The following is a 21,039-nucleotide window of genomic DNA, read 5'->3' on the forward strand; positions in this document are numbered from 1 at the left end:
TTCTATTTATCTATTTATCTATTTACCTATCTATTTATCTGTCTGTCTGTCTGTCTGTCTGTCTGTCTATCTATCTATCTATGACCTATGTAATCTAACTTTTTTTTTCTGTTCAGTCTGCCTACTGTAAGATATCTTTATCTAGATATTAACATGTAAAACAATTTTGTGTAAAGCTGCCTTAGACAGACAGACAGACAGATAGATAGATATATAGATATATAGATAGATAGTTAAAAGATAAATAGATAGACAGACATACCGACAGACAGATAGATAGATACATAGATAGATAGATTAGATAAATGAAGACCAGTTTAGGCGCCAACTTTATTTAATTGACATAGATGGTCTTCCTTTTATTGCTTCACCATTCACGCGATAATATGAACAACTACTTATTAATTTATGTTTTAAATTATGTTCCACTTATATGCATACGAAATCGATTTTTTCTCTTCAAAAATAAAGTAAACACTTAATTGTAAATGTAATAGTTAGTATGGCAGATAAAATATAATTTAGCAATACAATTTTAAAAAATAAAATATTCTAAAACCGTTTGCATAAATGTGTTAAAAATAGGATAGATAGTGTTATCCCTTACTTAAAGCCTCTAGTGTTTGTTACTATTAATAGCGAATAGTTGTAAAAATGGTGTAATTTTATGAAAAAAAAAACAACTGCTTGCATTGTTGTTTTCCAAAATTAAAATTTTTACTTTAAGAAAAGAAGAAAAATAGCCGTTGAATATGAACTTTTAATTGTCTATAATATCATCATGTCGGATTTTCAATATCTTTTCTAGTTTACGAGTTCTAAACGGGATGGACGGACGAACGGACGGACAGACAAACCACACAAAACTAATAGCGTTTATTCCCCTTTCGAGGGCCGCTAAAAAATCATCTGCCGGGGACAGAATTCGACTGCGAAAATCGACCACCGGGGATAATGGTTATGTCTGGGTTGGATGTGGTAAAATATGTAGGTCGCGGCTGGGCTGCGTAGCCTCGGGAAATATTGCATTGCACATTAATTCTTGGACTCAAAAACCAGCCTTATACATTTATGTATTTATTTTGAGGCTCATTTTCTGTTGTCCCTAAGATAGTATCGTGGATCCTGGATCGAGAATTTACTGTAAGGCCTTAATTTGTAGTTTTGGTCTTTAAGTTGATAGGTATCCAGACATAAGAATTTAATTTACTGGCCTTTACAAGGCCCAACGAAATGCCTGGTTGTGCGGTTTGTGCGCTGGACTGTCGTTTGGATTTATCGATGGTCCCGTGTTCAAACCCTGCCCGCTCCCATCCCCCGTCGTCCTGCGGGAGGTTGGGACTAGGAAGTAAACTATCTTCAACTCTGAAGGAACATCCGAAACATGTAAAACATTTTACAAACATTTTTAATCAGACCAAACAACAAAAATACACTTTGGTTTGGTGTTATTGATTTTGCCGAGTCTTGTTCTTCTAATAATATGTTTTTTTTCTTTTCGTTATTATTGGAAATGTTTTATGTTACCTATATTAGCTTTTCGGTGTTGGAAAAATGATGACAATTTCAACGTATTTAAAGACCTTATTGATCTTAAGTCACTCTATTTCAGGAAGCAAATTCATGCCTTGTTTTGTAGCTGATGAAGGCCTTGTGGCCCAAACGCCCTTTTTAACTTGGTCCGGCAGGGTTACGTATATGCATGTTTTTCGTATTTTCTAGAAAATCAGCAATTAAATATAAAAGTTAACTAAAGTAAATTAAACTAAAAGAGGCGCAGTGGCTGAGCGTCCCGGGTTCTAATCCTTGTTATGATTGGGCTTTTTTAATTTGGTATCTTTGGGTTCCTCTGAGTCCACCCAGCTCTAATAGGTACCTGACATTAGTTGGGGAAAATAAAAGGCGGTTGGTCGTTGTGCTGACCCCATGACACCCTCGTTAACCGTAAGCCACAGAATCAGATGACCTTTACATCATCTGCCCTGTAGACCACAAGGTCTGAAAGGGAAAGTTAAAAGTAAGCTAAGCCGTCAATGGCTGGTAGAGCTACTGGAACTGTCATCTCGCACAGGCCAGACATGATGGACAATGATGTTTAAAGGAGAAGGGTCGTGGTGGCAGTGCATAAGTCACTTGACTTCAGAACAGCGGGATCCCGGGCTCAAATCTCGGCGAATATTGGGATTTGTTCATCGGGAGTCCACCCTGACCTTGTTGAGCAGGTCACATGACATCCATATATTGGCCCGAATGTTTCTACGTTGTGAACATGCACTATTTACATTGGATTTTTACCAAATAATTAAATTTTTACTACCTCTACTATTTTAACTGTGAATAGACCTTGATTTTAATGATATGACTGTATAGAATCTGGCCCTTGTTGTTTAGAGAGAGAGTAGTCCTTAAGGGACTGCAGGCACGACATGGCCTAAATTGTGACGATGTGCCTCAAATCAAAAATCAAAAATCAAAAATCAAATCAAATCATAGTACTCATCACGAAAAAAAATTATAATTAGAACAGGGATGCACAATCTACTACCTGTGGGCCATTTCATGCCCTTGATTTGGTGGTATATGGCTCGGGCATTCTCTGGCTCGATACTTCTAATACTTCTTTCTGCAAACAGTGTACATATAGTGCATAAGTATCTACAGTGCATATAATACACACAGAAATAGGTGCACACAGTACAAACAATACATAATACATACAACAAATAAGAGAATACAGTGCACAAGTGCACAAAGTGCATGCAGTAAATAGATGCATACACTACAAAAGTACATACAATACATGCAGTACATATAGTACATAAGTACATATAATACATCAGTCCATGCGGTCCATAAGTACATACAGTACAAACATTGCATACATTACATACATTGCATAAGTGCATACAGTACATACAATACATAAGTGCATACAGTACATACAATTCATAAGTGCATACAGTACATACAATATATAAGTGCATACAGTACATACAATTCATAAGTGCATACAGTACATACAATTAATAAGTGCATACAGTATATACAATTAATAAGTGCATACAGTACATACATTGCATAAGTGCATACAGTACATACAATACATAAGTGCATACAGTACATACAATACATAAGTGCATACAGTACATACAATACATAAGTGCATACAGTACATACAATACATAAGTGCATACAGTACATACAATACATAAGTGCATACAGTACATACAATACATAAGTGCATACAGTACATACAATACATAAGTACATACAGTACATACAATACATAAGTGCATACAGTACATACAATACATAAGTGCATACAGTACATACAATACATAAGTGCATACAGTACATACAATACATAAGTGCATACAGTATTTACAATACATACAGTGCATAAGTGCATAAAGTTCATAAGTGCATACAGTACTACATACAGAATAGAATTGCCTACACTGCATACGTGCATATTGTCCACACTGACCGTGAGTACCAATGACCTTACCAGCATCATTCATCATTTTATGAAGTTTATTTTTATAGACGTGAACCTAACTGGCTGAGCTGTAGCATGGTGCCTCGCAATGCCAACGCGGTGTCATTACTTTGCCTGATTGGTATAATAGTACTGCTGGTGCTACATCTGAGGCCACAGGAAGTGGTACACTCCGACAAGCCGTTGTACAGAAGGGACGAATCCGATTTGGAAGGTAAGTGCGATAGGGAACATTTATATAGGCACGTGATCAAATGTATGTAGGCATGTGAGAAAATGTATACAAGCAAGTGATCAAATGTATATAGTGAAATTGTATATAGGCAAGTGATACAATGTATATAAGCAAGTGAGAAAATTGAATATAGGAAAGTGATAAACTTGAATATAGGCAAATGAGAAAATTTAAAATATAGGCATATAGGCAAGTGACTCTCCAAATCTATATCTTACGTTTGCTCTTTAAACTTTATTTTTTTTTTACCAACTTATTGTAAAGATTTTGTTTTATTATTATTCAAAACTTTTCTACTGGAATTAAGAGAGCAAGGGACATAAATACATGCAGACTTACGTGTCTTCAAGAAATAGGTTGTCGCCACTTCCAGACCAAGTTTAATTTAAAAATGATTATATTTCGAAAAAAAAATATAATAACGGCCAAACCCGAGTTTTCCCTGTGTGGCCATTAAGCTAGCATTTTTTTTTTCTCAAAGATAAATATAAACTGTCATTGTTTTTAGGAAAACAGAACCATTTTCGAGATCCGTGCCTACCCAGACTTTGCTCATTAGGAATTTGCAAACTGATAAGAGTGATGGTATAAAAGAGAACTTAGAGGTCAGGTGAATGTTGTATTCAAAAGTTCGTGTTTTTGAGAGGGAGAGACAGAAAGAAATGGACGGACAGAGCTAGATACATCTGAGGGAGGAATATAGAGAGAGAGAGAGAACAAGAGAGAGAGAGAGAGAGAGAGAGAGAAAGAGAGAGAGAGAAAAAGAGATAAAGAGAGAGAGAGAGAAAAAGAGAGAGAGAAAGAGAGAGAAAAAGAGAGAGAGAGTAAGTGAGAAAAAGAGAGAGAGAGAAAAAAAAAGAGAGGGAGAAAAAGAGAGAGAAAAAGAGAGAGAGGTAGAAAGAGTGAGAAAGAGAGAGAAAAGAGAGAGAGAGTGAGAGTGAAAAAGAGATAAAGAGAGAGAGAGAGAAAGAGAGAGAGAAAGAGAGAGAAAAAGAGAGAGAGAGTAAGTGAGAAAAAAAGAGAGAGAGAGAGAGAGAAAGATAGAGAAAAAGAGAGAGAGAAAGAGAGAGAGAAAGAGAGAGAGTGAGAGAGAAAAAGAGAGAGAGAAAGAGAGAGAAAAAGAGAGAGAGGTAGAAAGAGTGAGAAAGAGAGAAAGCGAGAAAGAGAAACTGAGAGAGAGAAAGAGAGAGAGAGAAGAGAAAGAGAGAAAGAGAGAGAGAGTGAGAGGTAGAAAGAGAGAGAAAAAGAGTGAGAGAGATAAAGAGAGAGAGGTAGAAAGAGTGAGAAAGAGAGAAAGCGAGAAAGAGACAAACTGAGAGAGGGAAAGAGAGAGAGAAAGGGAGAGAGAAAGGGAGAGAGAGAGAGAGAGAAAGGGAGAGAGAAAGAAAGAGAGAGAAAGAGAGAGAGAAAAATAGAGAGAGGTAGAAATAGAGAGAGATAGAGAGAAAAAGAGAGAGAAAAGAGAGAAGGAAAGAGAAACAGAGAGATAAACTGAAACAGAGAAACGGAAAGAGAGTAAGTGAGAAAAAAAGAGAGAGAAAGAGAGAAACTAAGAGCGTGAGATAGAAAGAGAGAATAAAAGTTATAAGGAAATGAAGGGAGAAAGAAAGAGAACAGAGAGAATAGAAAAAGAGAGAAGAGAGAATAAAGATAGAATGAACGTACGTTAAGTAACCTAATGTCTTAAGCCAGCCCACTGTATTGCTGGTAAATTATACCAGTGAATAACTGAGACATCAGATATCTGTACTGTTTCTTGGGTCAGGCTGAAGTATTTTTAAGGCCCTGGGCCTTGGCTTTGTAAAGATCTCGTGTCTGTATTGTTAAGCCAAATCATGCCTGTCTTCTCAACCTTTGTTCAAATTTGTAAATTGTTAAAGGCAAGGCTCCTGTGTACTATTTAATATAATCTAATTCTAAATCCAAGGGGCGCTGTGGCTGAGTGGTTAAGCGCTTGGAATCCGAACCTGGGGTCCCGGGTTCGAATCTCGGTGACAACTGGGATGTTTATTTTCGGGATTTTTTAGGGCGCCCCAGGAGTCCACCCAGCTCTTGTGGGTACCTGAAATAGTTGGGGAAAGTAAATTCGGCTGGTCGTTGTGCTGGCCACATGACACCCTGCTCGTTAACCACTGGCCACAGAAACAGACGACTCAAACATCACCCTTATAGATCGCAAGGTGTGAAAGGAGAACTTTAGTTTTTAAGTATAAATCTTTTATTAAAATGTATTCAAACCTGTACAGAAAACATAAACTATAAAACAGATGCAGGCAGAGATTTATAAGACATAAATCATGATAATCATCATCCCAGTGGAGCTACAGCCCGTGGTGCGACATGGCCTGCTTAAGCACACCTCTCCATTCTGATCTATCCTGGGCTCAACGTCTCCATGGAAGACCCTGGTCTGCTTTAGCACATCTCTCCATTCTGATCTATCCTGGGCTCAACGTCTCCATGGAAGACCCTGGTCTGCTTTCTCGCACCTCTCCATTCTGATCTATCCTGGGCTCAACGTCTCCTTGGAAGACCCTGGTCTGCTTTCTCACACCTCTCCATTCTGATCTATCCTGGGCTCAACGTCTCCATGGAAGACCCTGGTCTGCTTTCTCACACCTCTCCATTCTGATCTATCCTGGGCTCAACGTCTCCATGGAAGACCCTGGTCTGCTTTCTCACACCTCTCCATTCTGATCTATCCTGGGCTCAACGTCTCCATGGAAGACCCTGGTCTGCTTTAGCACATCTCTCCATTCTGATCTAGCCCGGACTCTTAGCTGTTGTAGATCTGCCTCTACGCCATCAAGCCACAGTACTCGCGGTCTGCCTTTGGGGCGCCTGCCTTTTGGTTTTTGATGGTCAACAATCTTTGCTCCTCTGTTTTCTAAATTACTAAACTTAGAGACACATCAGAACAGAAGCTCAAAAAGTAGAATATAAAACACTAAACCATAACAACTTAACAGACAACCTAACAGGCAAAATATTAAAAAAAAAACATAGACATACCTCTAAATAAAGTAGAAATGATTTCCCTTTTTTCGATATCCGAGCAAAATAATTATTTAGAAACTATAGAATTGGCTCATTGGTTAATTTTTAAATTGGTTCATGTTGTTTGGGAGGACAAGTTATTGTGTCAAGTTTCAACTTTGATCAGAGAATGGGTGTGGGAGAAATACAATTAAGTAAGGTGACAAAACATCCTATATGTAGTTATAGTTCTTTATACTGACGGATTTATTTCCCTTTTTGGAATCAAACGAAATAAGTAATTATCTGAAATTAATTGGGTAACTGGTTATTTTCAAATTTGATTCACGTTTTCCTAGGTAAAATGCATATCTTAGTTGTGTAAGGTTTCAGCTTAGTCCGAGAATAGGTCTGGGTGACATAATGTGTACATTTATATAAGGGAGCAAACCCGACATATTTATACATATATGTAATTATGTTTATTTTTGTTATGGATTCATGTCTTTTTTTACGCCTATGAATATTTGTGCAAAGTTTCAACTTGATCAGAGAATGGGTGTGTGAGACATAAACATGTAGACACTTTTTACCAGACACGAATTCTCCGATCAAATTGATACTTTAAACAATTATTCATTGTACCTAACAAAACATGAATCAATAAACAAAAATACTCAATAAGGTCAATCAGTTATTGGTAATAAACTATTTTGTTTGATAGCGAATAAGGGAAATAGCTTGTACATTATTGGTAGATATAGTTTTAAACACGGAGTTCTTCCCCTTAAGATACGTTTTTTTTAAAGGACTTTTTTTTTAAATTTGCTTGTTTTATGCACAAATTGTAAGACAAATTCCTTCTTTTTGTTGTTATTATAATCTGAGTATAGGTCTAATTATCTCTATATGAATCATTGTGTTGCTAGGGACTCTATCGCAATGACTTATGATAGTAGAGCATCTAATCCAGGGGTTCTCAACCTGTGGGTCGCGACCCCCTTGGGGTTCGATTGGCGATTTGCCAGGGGTCGCCAAAGACCATCGAAAATATGGATGGTTATTGTCTATTCTTTTCTTTTGCTGTACGTGTGTGTGTGTGGGGGTGGGGTTGAGGCAGAGTGGGGGATTGTAAAAAGGGGTCACCGAGCATAAAAGGTTGAGAACCGCTGATCTAATCCTAATGTTTTTACTAAACAGGTCATGTGGATGTGAAGACACATAATGAACACGTCGCCGTAGATGAACAAGTAACCAAAGATGATACGGGGACAGGTCGGTATTGATCTCCACGCTATGTATCTGTCGTAACGTAGCTATGAGAAATCAATTATCTTTTGTTTGGTTGCCCTGTTTATCTATAAACATTGCCAGTCGAATGTTTAATCAGCTGGAGTGATTGACAGGTTAAACTCCTAGACCTTGGGGCTGAGCGTTTGAAACCCTGTACACAAGGAAGGGGAAGAAACCGATAGACACGTCCGACATTTACGTTTGTCATGATCGTCTCCCTTTTTTCATCTTCTGTCGTAAACATCCTTAAACCCTCGTTGAGTCGCCTACCTTAGATTCGTTACAAATTATATTCCTTTTTATGGCATGATAGGAATGTCGTAACTGACTATAATAATAAGGCTCATCATACCAAAGAAACAAGCATAATAAGATACAACATTGAAGTTTATTCAAAGACCAATATAAAAAGAAATACATTTACTTCTGATGAGGCAGTGGCGTATCTAGGGTGGGGGAGGAGGGGGCGAATTCTAAAATCCCCCCGGGCCCCCATTTGAGTGTTTTTTACACTTAAACTTTAATATTACGCGAAATGCAGGGGCCCCCAAACAATGGACAATTCCTAGCCAAGCCCCTGAGCTGAGGGAATTTTTATGACAGGGTCTTAGGATTACAAGGACACTTGCGAACTTATCTTTGCTAACTATATTTTAGTTTAATTAGCGGGACATTAAGACGCGTGGTGGCTGAGTGTTGAAGCGCTTGGCTTTCGAATTGAGAGGTCCTGGGTTCGAACCCTGGGGAAGATTTTTATTTTCGGGATAATTAGGGCACCTCTGAGTCCACCCAGCTCTAGTGGGTATCTAGTGGGTATCTAGTGGGTATCTGAGATTTGATGCCATTTTTTTCCTGTGAGCCTTTGACTGGCTTTCTATCTACTGACTTCTTTAATTTATAAGCAGCATCTACATGTAATCCTTTCATATCTATCATTTGGTTCTGGGTATGCTCGTCAGCACGAATTATACTTGCTGCTTTCTCTAAAGTTAAGTCTACATCTCTCAGAAGTCTCTATCTCTCACATGATCCGACTGTATGCCACATACCAATCTATCTCTGATGAGTTCATCTCGAATAATGTCGAACTTGGATTCTTTTGCCAAATTCTTCAACTCAGTCTAAAACTGTTCAAACGTTTCACCGTCCTTCTGATTTCTTAAGAAGAATTTAAACCTGTCATACACAGTGTTGGACTTAAGCTAAAAATGATATTCAAACTTGTGAAGAATTTAAACCTGTCCATACACAGTGTTGGACTTAGGCAAAAAATGATTCTCAAACCTTTCAATTACTTTGTCTACAGTCTCATCTTCACATACTTGAAAAGTATTGTAGATGTCTCGAGCGGGTTCACCGATCTGGTGTAACAATAAAGTTTTCCTCACTGGCTCGGGCTTCGTATTCTTTTCAGTGGCGACCATAAACAGTTCAAAACTTTGTCTCCATTTTTTCCATCTTTCAGATAGATTACCGTCTCTTGACAACGGTTTAGGAGGATCGAATAATTACATAATTCGTACAGATTCTAGATTCTATGTCTAGATCTAGATCTAAATCAAAATGAACTTATGACAACACTTGATACAAATAAAATATATTTTTAGCAATTTAGAAACCACTAGATTCTAAGTGTTACCAGCACTTTAAAGCAATCTGACACCCAATCCGACACCAGATCTGACACAAGATCTGATTCCAAATCTGACACCATGTTCTGTTTCCACAGTTAGATATTAACATTAACATAGACATTAATAAATAATAACAATAACGAAGACTGTCATTACCCAAGTAGACATAGAAGACTATCTCTTTATTTCCGTCCGATCCTTTTTTTGCTTTCGCACAAAACCTAAACAACAAACAATGACGTAATATCATATAATATTAGCACACACAGCTAAATTTCTAAAAATGTTACAAGTAATATTGTTACTAGTTGACTCGTCGTCTGCTACTGGTTGGAAGTGTGGCTTGTGATTGTCGTAAGAGCTTACAAAAATTTCACACTCTAAGGCTATGCAAACATATCTACACATAAAATAAAACTGATTTGATCTGATTGAAAAAGCTTCAAACATTATCTTGTTTTGGCTAAATCATTAGGCTGTATCCTATTTCTGCCGGGAGATAGATGGAGGTTGAGCCTCTCTCCCCAGGAATACCCACTCAGTGTCCTTGATTAACTCTTTCTCTACTAACTGACGATATGAACGTTGATTCCACTAGAATGTGGTAAATAGTTACGGAGAGAAAGAGTTAAACCACACACATCACCAAGATACGTCCCTATTTAGGAACCGTGTGTGGGGGTTCCACGACAATTCGTTCACTGACATTTCGTTCACCGACAAATCGTTCACGACTTTTCGTTCACGCGACTATTCGTTCACCAGACATTTCGTTCACCCGACGATTCGTTCACGCGACGATTCGCTCACGCGACATATCGCTCACGGACTATTCGCTCACAGACAACTTGTTCACCGACAACTTGTTCACCGACAGTTGGTTCACGACAAATCGTTCACGCGACAAATCGTTCACGCGACTATTCGTTCACGGCACGGACAAATTGTTCACAGACAAATCGTTCACTGGATAGTAACATATTGTTTATATTAGGCTATATATTTTCGTCGTGTGTTTAATTTATTTACATTAAAACATTTGTAGCTATTATTTCCAAATGCAAAAAAATTCTAGAGATCAGGTCAAATCCGAGTTTATTTAATTTCGTTGTTGTTGTTGTTGATATTTTGTTAATGAGGACAGTATGTGATAAAAATTATACTTAAAATAAAAAAAAAATAAAAAAAGAGATCAAGCTAGCTGAAAAATGTAAACGGGCCCTCACTTTACTATAGGTAACATTTTTACTTTCACCTTTAATATATATTTACACCCTATTTTTTTCATCTACCGGGAATCTACCCATTCATATGTATACTCTAGTTAACACCTAGTTGAGTGCTAGACAGACTGGCTCCTCTGGAAGTAATAAAACTTTATTGGACATTGTCTGTACCCATGTTCAATCTGTTAACATTGAAAATATCTACTAGAAGTTTTATTTTATTTTTATTTTAGTTAACTTGTTTCTATATGTGACCACCCATTGGTAGACTAATTTGATTGCTTGGACTTCAATAACAAATTTATTGAAACAATTTTATTTTGTTGTATTGCGATAAATTTATAATTTTTTGATAGGTAACCAAAATATTTCCTAGAGTTCTATATGTAATTAGTGTTTTTTTCTTAGATGTCTTAATTGATAAGTATTTACCTTAGATCTGTATCTAGTATGTGGCGGTCAGAGTTGAACAGTGAAACCATGTATTGTACCAAATCTAGTACCATTGTTAAAAATCTAAATTATCTCTCGTAAAAGCACTGAAAGGATTGTGGAAAAAATACTTGTGTCTGAGCTAGCCAGGAAAACCAGTGACTTGGCAGAATTTAAGTTATTGGTTAATATGCATGACTGAATGCATGACGCGAAGGACGTAATCATCTTCTTATTTGAAGAAACGTCTGTATTTTAAAAGATAAGATTTGTTTTTGTTAATAAGATGTCAATAAAATGGGTATGTTAATTAAAAATCTGGACCGCTATTAAGAAGATAAGCAAATATGTGTAGGGAGAACAAGACTACATGACGGACATGAGTGTAAAAGAAGGCCTACATGTTGAAAGTAAATATGTTGCCCTCTAGTAAAGTGAGGGCCCATTTAAATGTTTCAGCTTGCTTGTAAGATCTCTCTTTTCTTTTAAGTATATATTTTATCACATACTGTCCTCGTTAACAAAATATTAACAACAAACAAAAAATTAAAGAATTTCGGATTAGGCCTGATCTTTAGCAATTTTTTGTTTTTGGAAATAACAAGTGAACGATTTGTCTGTGAACAATTTGTCTGTGAACGAATTGTTAGTGAACGATTTGTCGCGTGAACGATTTGTCGTGAACCAACTGTCGGTGAACAAGTTGTCGGTGAACAAGTTGTCTGTGAGCGAATAGTCCGTGAGCGATATGTCGCGTGAACGAATAGTCGCGTGAACGAATTGTCGGGTGAACGAATTGTCGGGTGAACGATATGTCTGGTGAACGAATAGTCGCGTGAACGAAAAGTCGTGAACGATTTGTCGGTGAACGAAATGTCAGTGAACGAATTGTCGTGTCCCCGTGTGTGGGGCTCTATTTCCTTTCCCGCCAATGCATTGGACCTCATTCACCAATCGTAAACAAACAACATTTAGTCACGTGATCTTATTAATAAAACAATGGGGGAAAACTGTCACGTGACAACCATCATGAATTAAACATGAGATCGTAAATTATATAGAAGAGATAGAGCGCCACGTGGCTAAATGTTGTTTGTTTACGATTGGTAAACGAGGTCCATTAACTCACTACCGTTTGGAACCCCGATGGCGTTTCTGCCTCACTTTCTTATTGGCCTATTCGTCTGCTTTAGCAGAAACTGCCTTTACACCATAGCGCCACTCTGAGGCTGAGAATCGTTTCATGTGGGGCCCATCCATTTTATTTCGAGACGGAAGTATCCGTGTCGTTACTAGCAGTGACGCACTTCCGGTGTCATTGTCTGCTAATATATTAAGTACAGCCTAGACATGAACAAACTACTCGGTCAAGGCTACTATGGCTGCCCCGTGATGGGTAGCATTCAGAACTTTTTTCAGGCAAGGATTCGAAAAAAATATCCAAAAGCAGACCTACCCAACGTTTACAGCAGGGGTTCTCAACCCCCTTAGGGGTCGATTGACGATTTGTCAGGGGTCGCCTAAGACCATCGAAAATATGGATTGTTTTTGTCTATTCTTCTATTGCTGTGTGGATTGGGGTCGCCGAAGAGTGAGATTGTAAAAAGGGGGTCGTCGAGCTTAAAAGGTTGAGAACCGCTGGTTTACAGGAAATAATTTGTTCACATGTTTTTTTGTTGTTTTTTTTTTAAATTTATTTATAGTGCTACTTTCATGCTTAGAGCATGCTCAGAGCGCTTTTGGTCCAATCTCAGAGGGGGGAGGGGAGGGGTATCTAGGAGTTGGTTTTCCGTGCTGCCTTTAGGCGCTCAGTAAACACAACTCTGCCCGACTCGGGTGACGAACCTCAAGCCCCCTTCTAGGTAGCCAAGACAAGCCAAGTTCAAGCGCACTTGGCCTCTCGACCACGCTTCCCAGTATTTACAGTGAACTTACTATCGCATAGGTTAGGGGGGGGGGGGGCGAGGGGGGGCTCCAGTTATTTTCTTTAATATTCTCTGTAATAAAAAGTTTGTAGCTACTACTCTGAGCCATAGGTGGCAACTTGCACCCACCTGCAAAAAAATCCTGCCGGCGCCCATGACCATGATTTAACTTGACTACCACAGGTCCACTGAGTATCGTCAGAGCGAAAGGCTACGTCAATCATCTGGCCAGCCTTGACCTTGACACATTAAGCGACGAGGAACTTCTTCTGTCCCTTCACAGCCACGTTGATAACGCAAATGTAAGTTGATATCAATTTGTGAGTTGATATTGTACAAATGTATTCACCCGCATGGCTTTTTTCTAATCTTTTTTTACTATACTGCTTTGGCCTAAAATTAAATTACAACCAAATTGTTATCTCCCCTGTGTATTCAATAAACCAATTTTATATTGAATACAAAGTTTATTTGAAAAACAATTACTCCACATTTTATTTATTCAATTAAGTGAATGATGTTAACTTACAGTACATTTACCAAACAAAAAATTATGACGAAATATGACAGACCATCCCTGACCCCACTGACATAAAATCTATTATAGTTCCAGTCAATAGATTGTCCAAATCCAGAACCACCTGTTAAACTGTGTGTACCAAATCAATAAACTGTGATGGCTGATATGGAACATGACCTTACTTTAGATTTGAACCATGAAATAAAACAAGAGAAAGCTGAAATAGATGAAGAAACAGTTTTGATAAAACATCCATGTGATGAACAAGAACAAGTGTCACTAAAGACTGAATGGGATGAAGAAGCCTTAAGGACACAGTCATCTGAAAACCTTGGTCAATTTTCCCAAGAAAACCCATAAGCAAGATTTAGAAATGGCTAATAATAAACCAATACACCAAAGTCCACTGGCTTCATCAGAAAACAGCAATCCACACCCCGTGCCTGTCATTGGGCCAAGCTTAAAATCAGAAGTATCTCTGAGTGATATTCAAGAAATTAAACAAATTAAGGAAAACACTTCACAACCTAAGAATAACCAAAATTATTTTTTTTTAAGAACTTCACAGTTAAAAGATAACCTGGAGGCTCATACTTCTAAAAAAGCCATTCAAGTGTCTACTTTGTCAAAAAGAATTTTCTTTTTATTCAGGTATAAAGAACATATGCTGCTTCACACTGTGGAAAAGCTATTTAAATATGATATGTGTCAAAAACAATTTCCAAGAGTTTCACATATTCAAAGCCATATTCTTGTTCATACTGATATAAAATCATTTAAAAGTCAAACAGACAGGCCGTAGTGTTTGCAATATTGCATTTGTAGTCTACAGACAAAATATCATTGAAAAAAAAAGAATTATTTTGGTAGACATGACAGTGAATATATTGTTTGTGAAAACAAAGGAAATAATTAGAACGAAAATAGAGAATAAAAAACCGGGACCCCTAAAGGATGGAACATGTCATAAGTCCTCCCTCCTCCTTATAAGACCTAGAACCTGAGCGACTCTGCGGGAAAATGTCAGGAAAATGTAGAGAAACTGTTGCCTACCTACAATGACTCTACCATCCATCATTACAAGAGACTCTTCATGCACCTCAAGGGGAGTAAGCTAGTAATTGTCAATGTGGTATTTCTAAGCGAGGAAGAAAGAAGAACATTATTGAAAACTAATACTGTCATGATGTTATCTTTAATAATAATAATAATTTTATTTATAAAGCGCTGTTAACAAACAAAACGTGGGCTCAAGGCGCTGTAATAACATTACAAAACACTTTCGTTCATTCAAAACTTATCTAAAAAAGTTTTAAACAAGTAGGTCTTAATGTTCTTCTTAAAAGTGGTATAGCATGTTATCTTTATTTAACCATGAGTATTGTTAATACCCATTGAAATAAAAAACCCATTTATAAACTAATTAGTAGTGATTAATTAATTTTGCTTGTCTTCGTGTCGAAGATTAGTGAGGAATGCAGTTTGTTTGATATAGAAAAGGGGAAATAAATCTTTCAGAGTTGAGATACGTGGCTGTAAATGTACAGTTCTTTCCCTTATATAATCTTTTTTTAAAAAATTCTTTGAAAGTATTTATATAATCTTTTTTTTTATTCTTTGAAAGTATTTCTTATTTAAATGTACGTTTCATTGTGATCCCCGTAGGTGTTGTGCGACAGGAAATTACGAATGGGTAAAGTATCGGATGGCGGCTGGGAGGTGTGCGACGACCCTGACGTCAGGCCGCGTGAGCCCTGCATCATCTACTCCTTCGGCATCAACAACGACTTCTCCTTCGACGACGACGCTGCTGCCATGTATGGATGTCACGTGTACTCGTTTGACCCCAGCATGACTAAAGCTAAAGACCAATATGACCGGTGAAATTTTTTTATCTTTTCTATTTTATATTCACCACTGAACATTTTCACACTTCGTAGACTGCAGCGGTTCTCAACCTTTTAAGCTCGCGACCCCTTTTAACAATCCCCCATTCTGCCGCGACCCCCCCCCAACACACACATGCAGCAATAGAAGAATAGACAATAACAATCCATATTTTCGATGGTCTTAGGCGACCCCTGGCAAATCGTCAATCGACCCCCAAGGGGGGTCGCGACACACAAGTTGAGAACCCCTGTCGTAGAGTGTAAAGAAATGGAGGAGAAAGGCCCAAGTTTTACCTTAGTCCAGATTCAGGGGCGTAGCAAGGTACCCTTGAGTTCGGTTTCAAGATTTTGAGGACGCCTCCCCTCCCCAAAAGAAACTAGAATGTTGACCCGCCCCCCCCTTTTTTTTTCTAACATTAACTCTTTCTCTCCTAACTGACGATACCAACGTTGATTCCATCAGGTAAATAATTATGCAGAGAAAGAGTTAAGTTCTACTGGGCTGATGTAATGTGACCAGCAAAACGACCAACCGCCTTTAGTTTCCCTAACCAACGTCAGGTACCCGTCACAGTCAGGGGCGTCAAAATTCAAACCCCCAGTTTTCACCGAGAATTGAACACAGAGCCCCGGTTTGGAAGCCGCGCGCTTTATCACTCGGTTAACTTGTCCATTACTAGAAGATTTAGTGTGACAAAAACAAATCTAGTTCTCCTGTTTGTATCAATGACTTATAAACAGATTTTCCGAATGTATGTACCACCTATTACAATCGATAGTATCCTCAGTGGCGTAGCATCCATGGCGCGAAGGGGTTTTAATGATCCTGGGCCCACGACCATTAGGGGCCCACAGCGCTTGGGCCCATGACTCTTGACTAGTTGAGCTACTCTGGGATGACACCAAAGTGTAAAAATAAATGCACTTTTGTAAAAACTGATTAAAGAAATAGAATTTAAAAAAGCTCCCTCAAAATGTCCTGAGCTTTGTCCCAGAATTTATATGAAGTCTTCTTCTTCTTCTTCTTCTTGAAACTGTCAGGTGAAAGTGAAACAAGAGCTCCCTCTCACCGGCCTGAATGAGAACAATGTACACTGTTCTGTCTGACAGGTGGGTCAGACTCGCGGCAAGAGACCACCATTTTCCTTTTCTATACCAGGCTAACTGTGCGGCACACGCCATTTATGTAACGGCCCCTTGAGGAACAGCGCCTGGATTGTGACAAGGTTGTGGGACCTTTTTTACAACTCCGCACAGTGCAATGAGGATGCTCTCACACCCCCCTTAGGCACCCCGACGGGAGCCTTGTTTTGCTACCCTTTAGCCTAATTGTTTCCTCTAACTATCGTTTCCACCCGGGCGCCACTATGAGGCAAGGTAGCATTCCCGGGTTATATGAAGTCAAAAAACGGGTGTTTTAAGCTTTAATGTAAGAATCTGCTTTCCATCAGGTTTTGTAAATTGTAATGGTCTAACCCTAATCGTGCGCTTGAGGTGACAATCGTTTCCATGTTGTCCCTTTTTTTTTTTCATCGTCTGCTCATAAACTTATTGGTAGTGTTACAGAAATTAGGGGGGGGGGGGAGGGAGGGGATGGATGGGGAGAGTTTGGTTAAGAAGTAGAGATAGTCATGATTGTCACTAATTAAAATTTCGATGCAGCTGCAATATCGGACGTAGAAAGTAGATAATAGCTCGTTTCAATGTTTCCAAGTTTGACACCTGGAAGTGTTGTAAGAATGTCAGTGAGAGCTAGAATTAGAACTTACAAAACATTATTTTTTGAAACTCCGTTAACTCGTTTCATTCTGTTCAAAAATTGTACAAACATGCACACTTTTGATTTGTGTTGGAGTTCGAACAGAGTGAAACATGATAAGAGGATTCAACAGCTACTCTTCTTGCATTGGAGTGTCTTATGGTCAATGTGACAAGAGGGACAATGAGGGTAGCTACCTTTATTTTTTTTATTAGAGTTAGTCCCCTTTAGTACTTGATTTAAGTCCCTGTTAACTGTTTACAATTGCCACTCTCTCTTGAGTCTTTAAGCTGGCCAGTGTAGTTTGAACTAAATCTCTATAATGTTTGACTAATACTTGTGTTGTTGTACTATTGCTGTGTTACTCAAGAGGAGTGTGCCACTGTTGTGGGAAGAGTATTTCGATAATGAGCTAAGTAGACTTTATTTGTTTGTTAGTACTAAGTTGGTTTATGTAAATGGTATAGGTCTACTTAGTGACGACTTAGTCTCTTATCCTCTCTTGTATGTTTTTTTTTTAAAGACATCTTTTGTTTTGATAAGAGACAGTAGTGTATCCCACGGATGATGTCATTTCATTGATAATGAATATATGATATTATTAAAAACCATCTTTTTGGTTTTTGACATAAGACATTATTGTGCCTCTATGATGGTGGTTCTTTAATTATGCAGACCTGAACCTGTCCTACTACTTTGATTTGTTTCATTATGTCATTTTCTATTGCGAGCCTTTATTTCTATTAATACTTTCCATAATGTTTTTCTTTTTGTTTCTAAATAAACTTTTTTTTTAGTTGCAACTGAAATCTCGGACTTATTACTTGTCTGTCTCAGTAGTTTTGTATCTCTAGAGGCTATAGTTAATAGCCTAGATAATATATTTTGGGACCACAGAGTACCACTGGACTAACTTGCCAGTACAGCTGAGGTCACTGGTCTTATGACCTAATCAAAATACAAGGTCACAGTCGATGTACCGATACCTTCAGATTACTAAATTGTTTTGTAATACATTGTATTTGTCTTATTGGGGGTGGGGGCCCACCAATATATTCTTCAACCTGGGACCACGGGTATCTTGCTACGCCACTGATTATCCTGATACTAAATTCAGTGCTGACAACTGAATAATTAATAGTATCCTAATACTCAATTCAGTACAGACTTTTTTATTTAGTAATAGTGTCAGGACACTCAATTCACTACCGACTTTTTATTTAGTAATAGTGTCAGGACACTCCATTCTAGTGAAACTTGTATAAAAATAGTCTTTCCGAGTTCTTAACTGAAGATCTCTCGGTTCCTATTTGTAACGCTGTTTTACTTTAAAACTTCACAGGTCGCCAAAGGTCCACTTTTACAAGATAGGTCTTGACGGAAGGACCTACGTCAACATCAAGAAATGGCCACTTTTTACATTCCAAGCTATTCGCAAGAAACTAGGTCATCAAAATGCCACAATTGACGTCATCAAAATGGACATCGAAAGCTCAGAGTGGGCGGCACTTCCGGTGATGGTCGATTCGGGTCAGCTGTCTGGGGTCAAACAACTGCTCGTGGAATACCACGTCCAGCTGCAGACGCGAAATTACGTACTTCCCAAACTGAGACTGATGCAGAAGTTGGAGGTGGCCGGATTCAAACGATTTTATGTTCATAAAAACCCCGTCTGCAAGTTGAAGGTTAAAGGAATGCCAATCGAACGGACGAAATGCTACGAGGTTCATTACTTGAAAAGATGAGCAGAAGTGGGGCAGTTATCTCCCCTATCGTCTTCTCAGAGCAATCAAATACCTTATGGTGCTTAATAAAGCTTCTGGATTAGCTGATGTCTACAGGACTGTCATAATTGGAATTTTACTAATTTCAATAAGTCATAACTTTTATACAAATTATATCAGCTTTCTTAATGCTGGTTAGTCCTATTTGAGGAGATTGACAACATTGGCTAAATCTTTGCGCTAATACCTAATTGTCAAGTCAGCATTCTTCCAGACTGGATCTATATATTACTATGAAGGCCTCGCGAATGTGTTCCAAGGTTATTATTATTATTATTATTATTATTTTAAACAAACTGTCGCTTGTTATTGTTTACTACAATTTAGAAATGTTTGTGTTTGGATTCGTTTCGACTTTTGTATTTGGCGTATATAATAAATATTTGACACATATTATTTTAACTTTTAAACATATTTTCAAAAGCGTATATCTGTCTGGTACTTTTTTTTTGTGCACGTGATTTCTCCCGATTCCCATTCTGAAATGAAGTTAAAACTTTGCACAATATTTTTTTGTCCCTGGCAAAACATAAATCTATCACAAAATTAACCAGTTAATTCAACAATTAGCGGTAATTAATCAATGGACCTCATTCACCAATTGTAAATAAACCCATTTAACCACGTTATAATATTGATAAAACAATGAAAAATACGTATCACATGAAAGCCTTTATGGATGACATAGTTTGTTTAGAAGATATATAGAATCACGTGGCTAAATGTTGTTTGTTTACGATTGGTGAATGAGGTCCATTGGAATTGATATTGATTAATGTATATACATCCTACAGTATTGAGTTGGCTATAAATGTACAGTTCTTCACTTACATAAGACTTTTTGTTTACATTTCGCTTGATTGATTACGAGCAGACGAGACTCCTAATCATACAACAAACAGACTCGTCAATTAGTAGCTTATGAGGACTTGAATCTTAATTCAACAACTAAGAATATGTCACTAATACCTCGTGTACATTGCTCCATGTTCGGATCCTTTTCTATTTTCCTCTTTCAATACGCGTTCGCACCATTCCACATTCGCACCATTCCACATTCGCACCATTCCACATTCGCACCATTCCACATTCGCAATGTGCTGCGCACGTAACTATTATAGTCTAGTCACAGACCTATATATATATATATTGTTATGTATTAATCACAGAACTATATATTCACGCAAATTCCTGAAATAAAGCCATTTACTGTAAGTTTCCATTATGGTACTGCAATATGAATCCTAGATCGAAATAATTCACATCTATTGATTTTAATCATCTTTTGTACATTTAAATAGATTGATTACCTAGATCTTTTTAAATTATGTATTTAAAAAAATTGCAAAATAAAAATTATGAGACGAGAGTGCTCTTTTTTCATTATGTAATTACTAGACCTTGATCTAAAAATTAAATTACATGTTACATAGGTTAGTGTTCAAAAAAAAAAAAACCATCACTTCTTATAACTATTTTACAAAACAACACCTTGTTTCAACTTAAAAAAAAATTTTCACGACATTTTTTGTAGTGTTAGAAGATGTCTATGTTCAGTCTAGATGTAATATATATAGGTCAGTGATTCTACTTAATGTTTTCAACCAACATTTTCACTCAAATTACAATGGAACGTGAAACGGAAATTATTCTTATCTTATCTTATAAGTTACAGACGTACCTTCAAAACAGACGTCTGTTACGTCCTACTCCATTACCCATGTATTAACCTAGTTAACTAACATAATTAAACGCTGGATTGGATGGTTACCTAGCTGCGAGGCACGCGCTTTGGACTGTTGTCTGCAAGGTCATGAGCTAGAACCCCTACTTGCTTAGATTCTCCCGCGCCGGCTCAAGGGACGCC

The 21,039-nt window shown here is 37.7% G+C and overlaps 1 protein-coding gene across 1 annotated transcript; it reads left to right on the forward strand.

The window, feature by feature from the left end:
- The first annotated feature begins 7,914 nt into the window (after nucleotides 1–7,914).
- On the forward strand, nucleotides 7,915–19,565 carry LOC106070994 (probable methyltransferase-like protein 24). The gene is made up of 4 exons (XM_013231020.2): nucleotides 7,915–7,985; nucleotides 13,404–13,522; nucleotides 15,406–15,620; nucleotides 18,731–19,565. The coding sequence occupies exons 3-4, from the start codon at nucleotides 15,430–15,432 to the stop codon at nucleotides 19,131–19,133; spliced, it is 594 nt and encodes a 197-aa protein (XP_013086474.2). The 5' UTR covers nucleotides 7,915–7,985; nucleotides 13,404–13,522; nucleotides 15,406–15,429; the 3' UTR covers nucleotides 19,134–19,565.
- The last annotated feature ends 1,474 nt before the right edge of the window (nucleotides 19,566–21,039 follow it).

The sequence above is a fragment of the Biomphalaria glabrata genome, chromosome 15, assembly GCF_947242115.1.
Source record: "Biomphalaria glabrata chromosome 15, xgBioGlab47.1, whole genome shotgun sequence".
NCBI lineage: Eukaryota > Metazoa > Mollusca > Gastropoda > Planorbidae > Biomphalaria > Biomphalaria glabrata.

Bases quoted from the DNA above. Each gene is read 5' to 3' on its own strand.
- LOC106070994 (XM_013231020.2), top strand. From the start codon at position 15,430: ATGGGTAAAGTATCGGATGGCGGCTGGGAGGTGTGCGACGACCCTGAC. The intron at 15,621-18,730 runs GTGAAATTTTTT...AAAACTTCACAG, and splicing joins GCTAAAGACCAATATGACCG to GTCGCCAAAGGTCCACTTTT.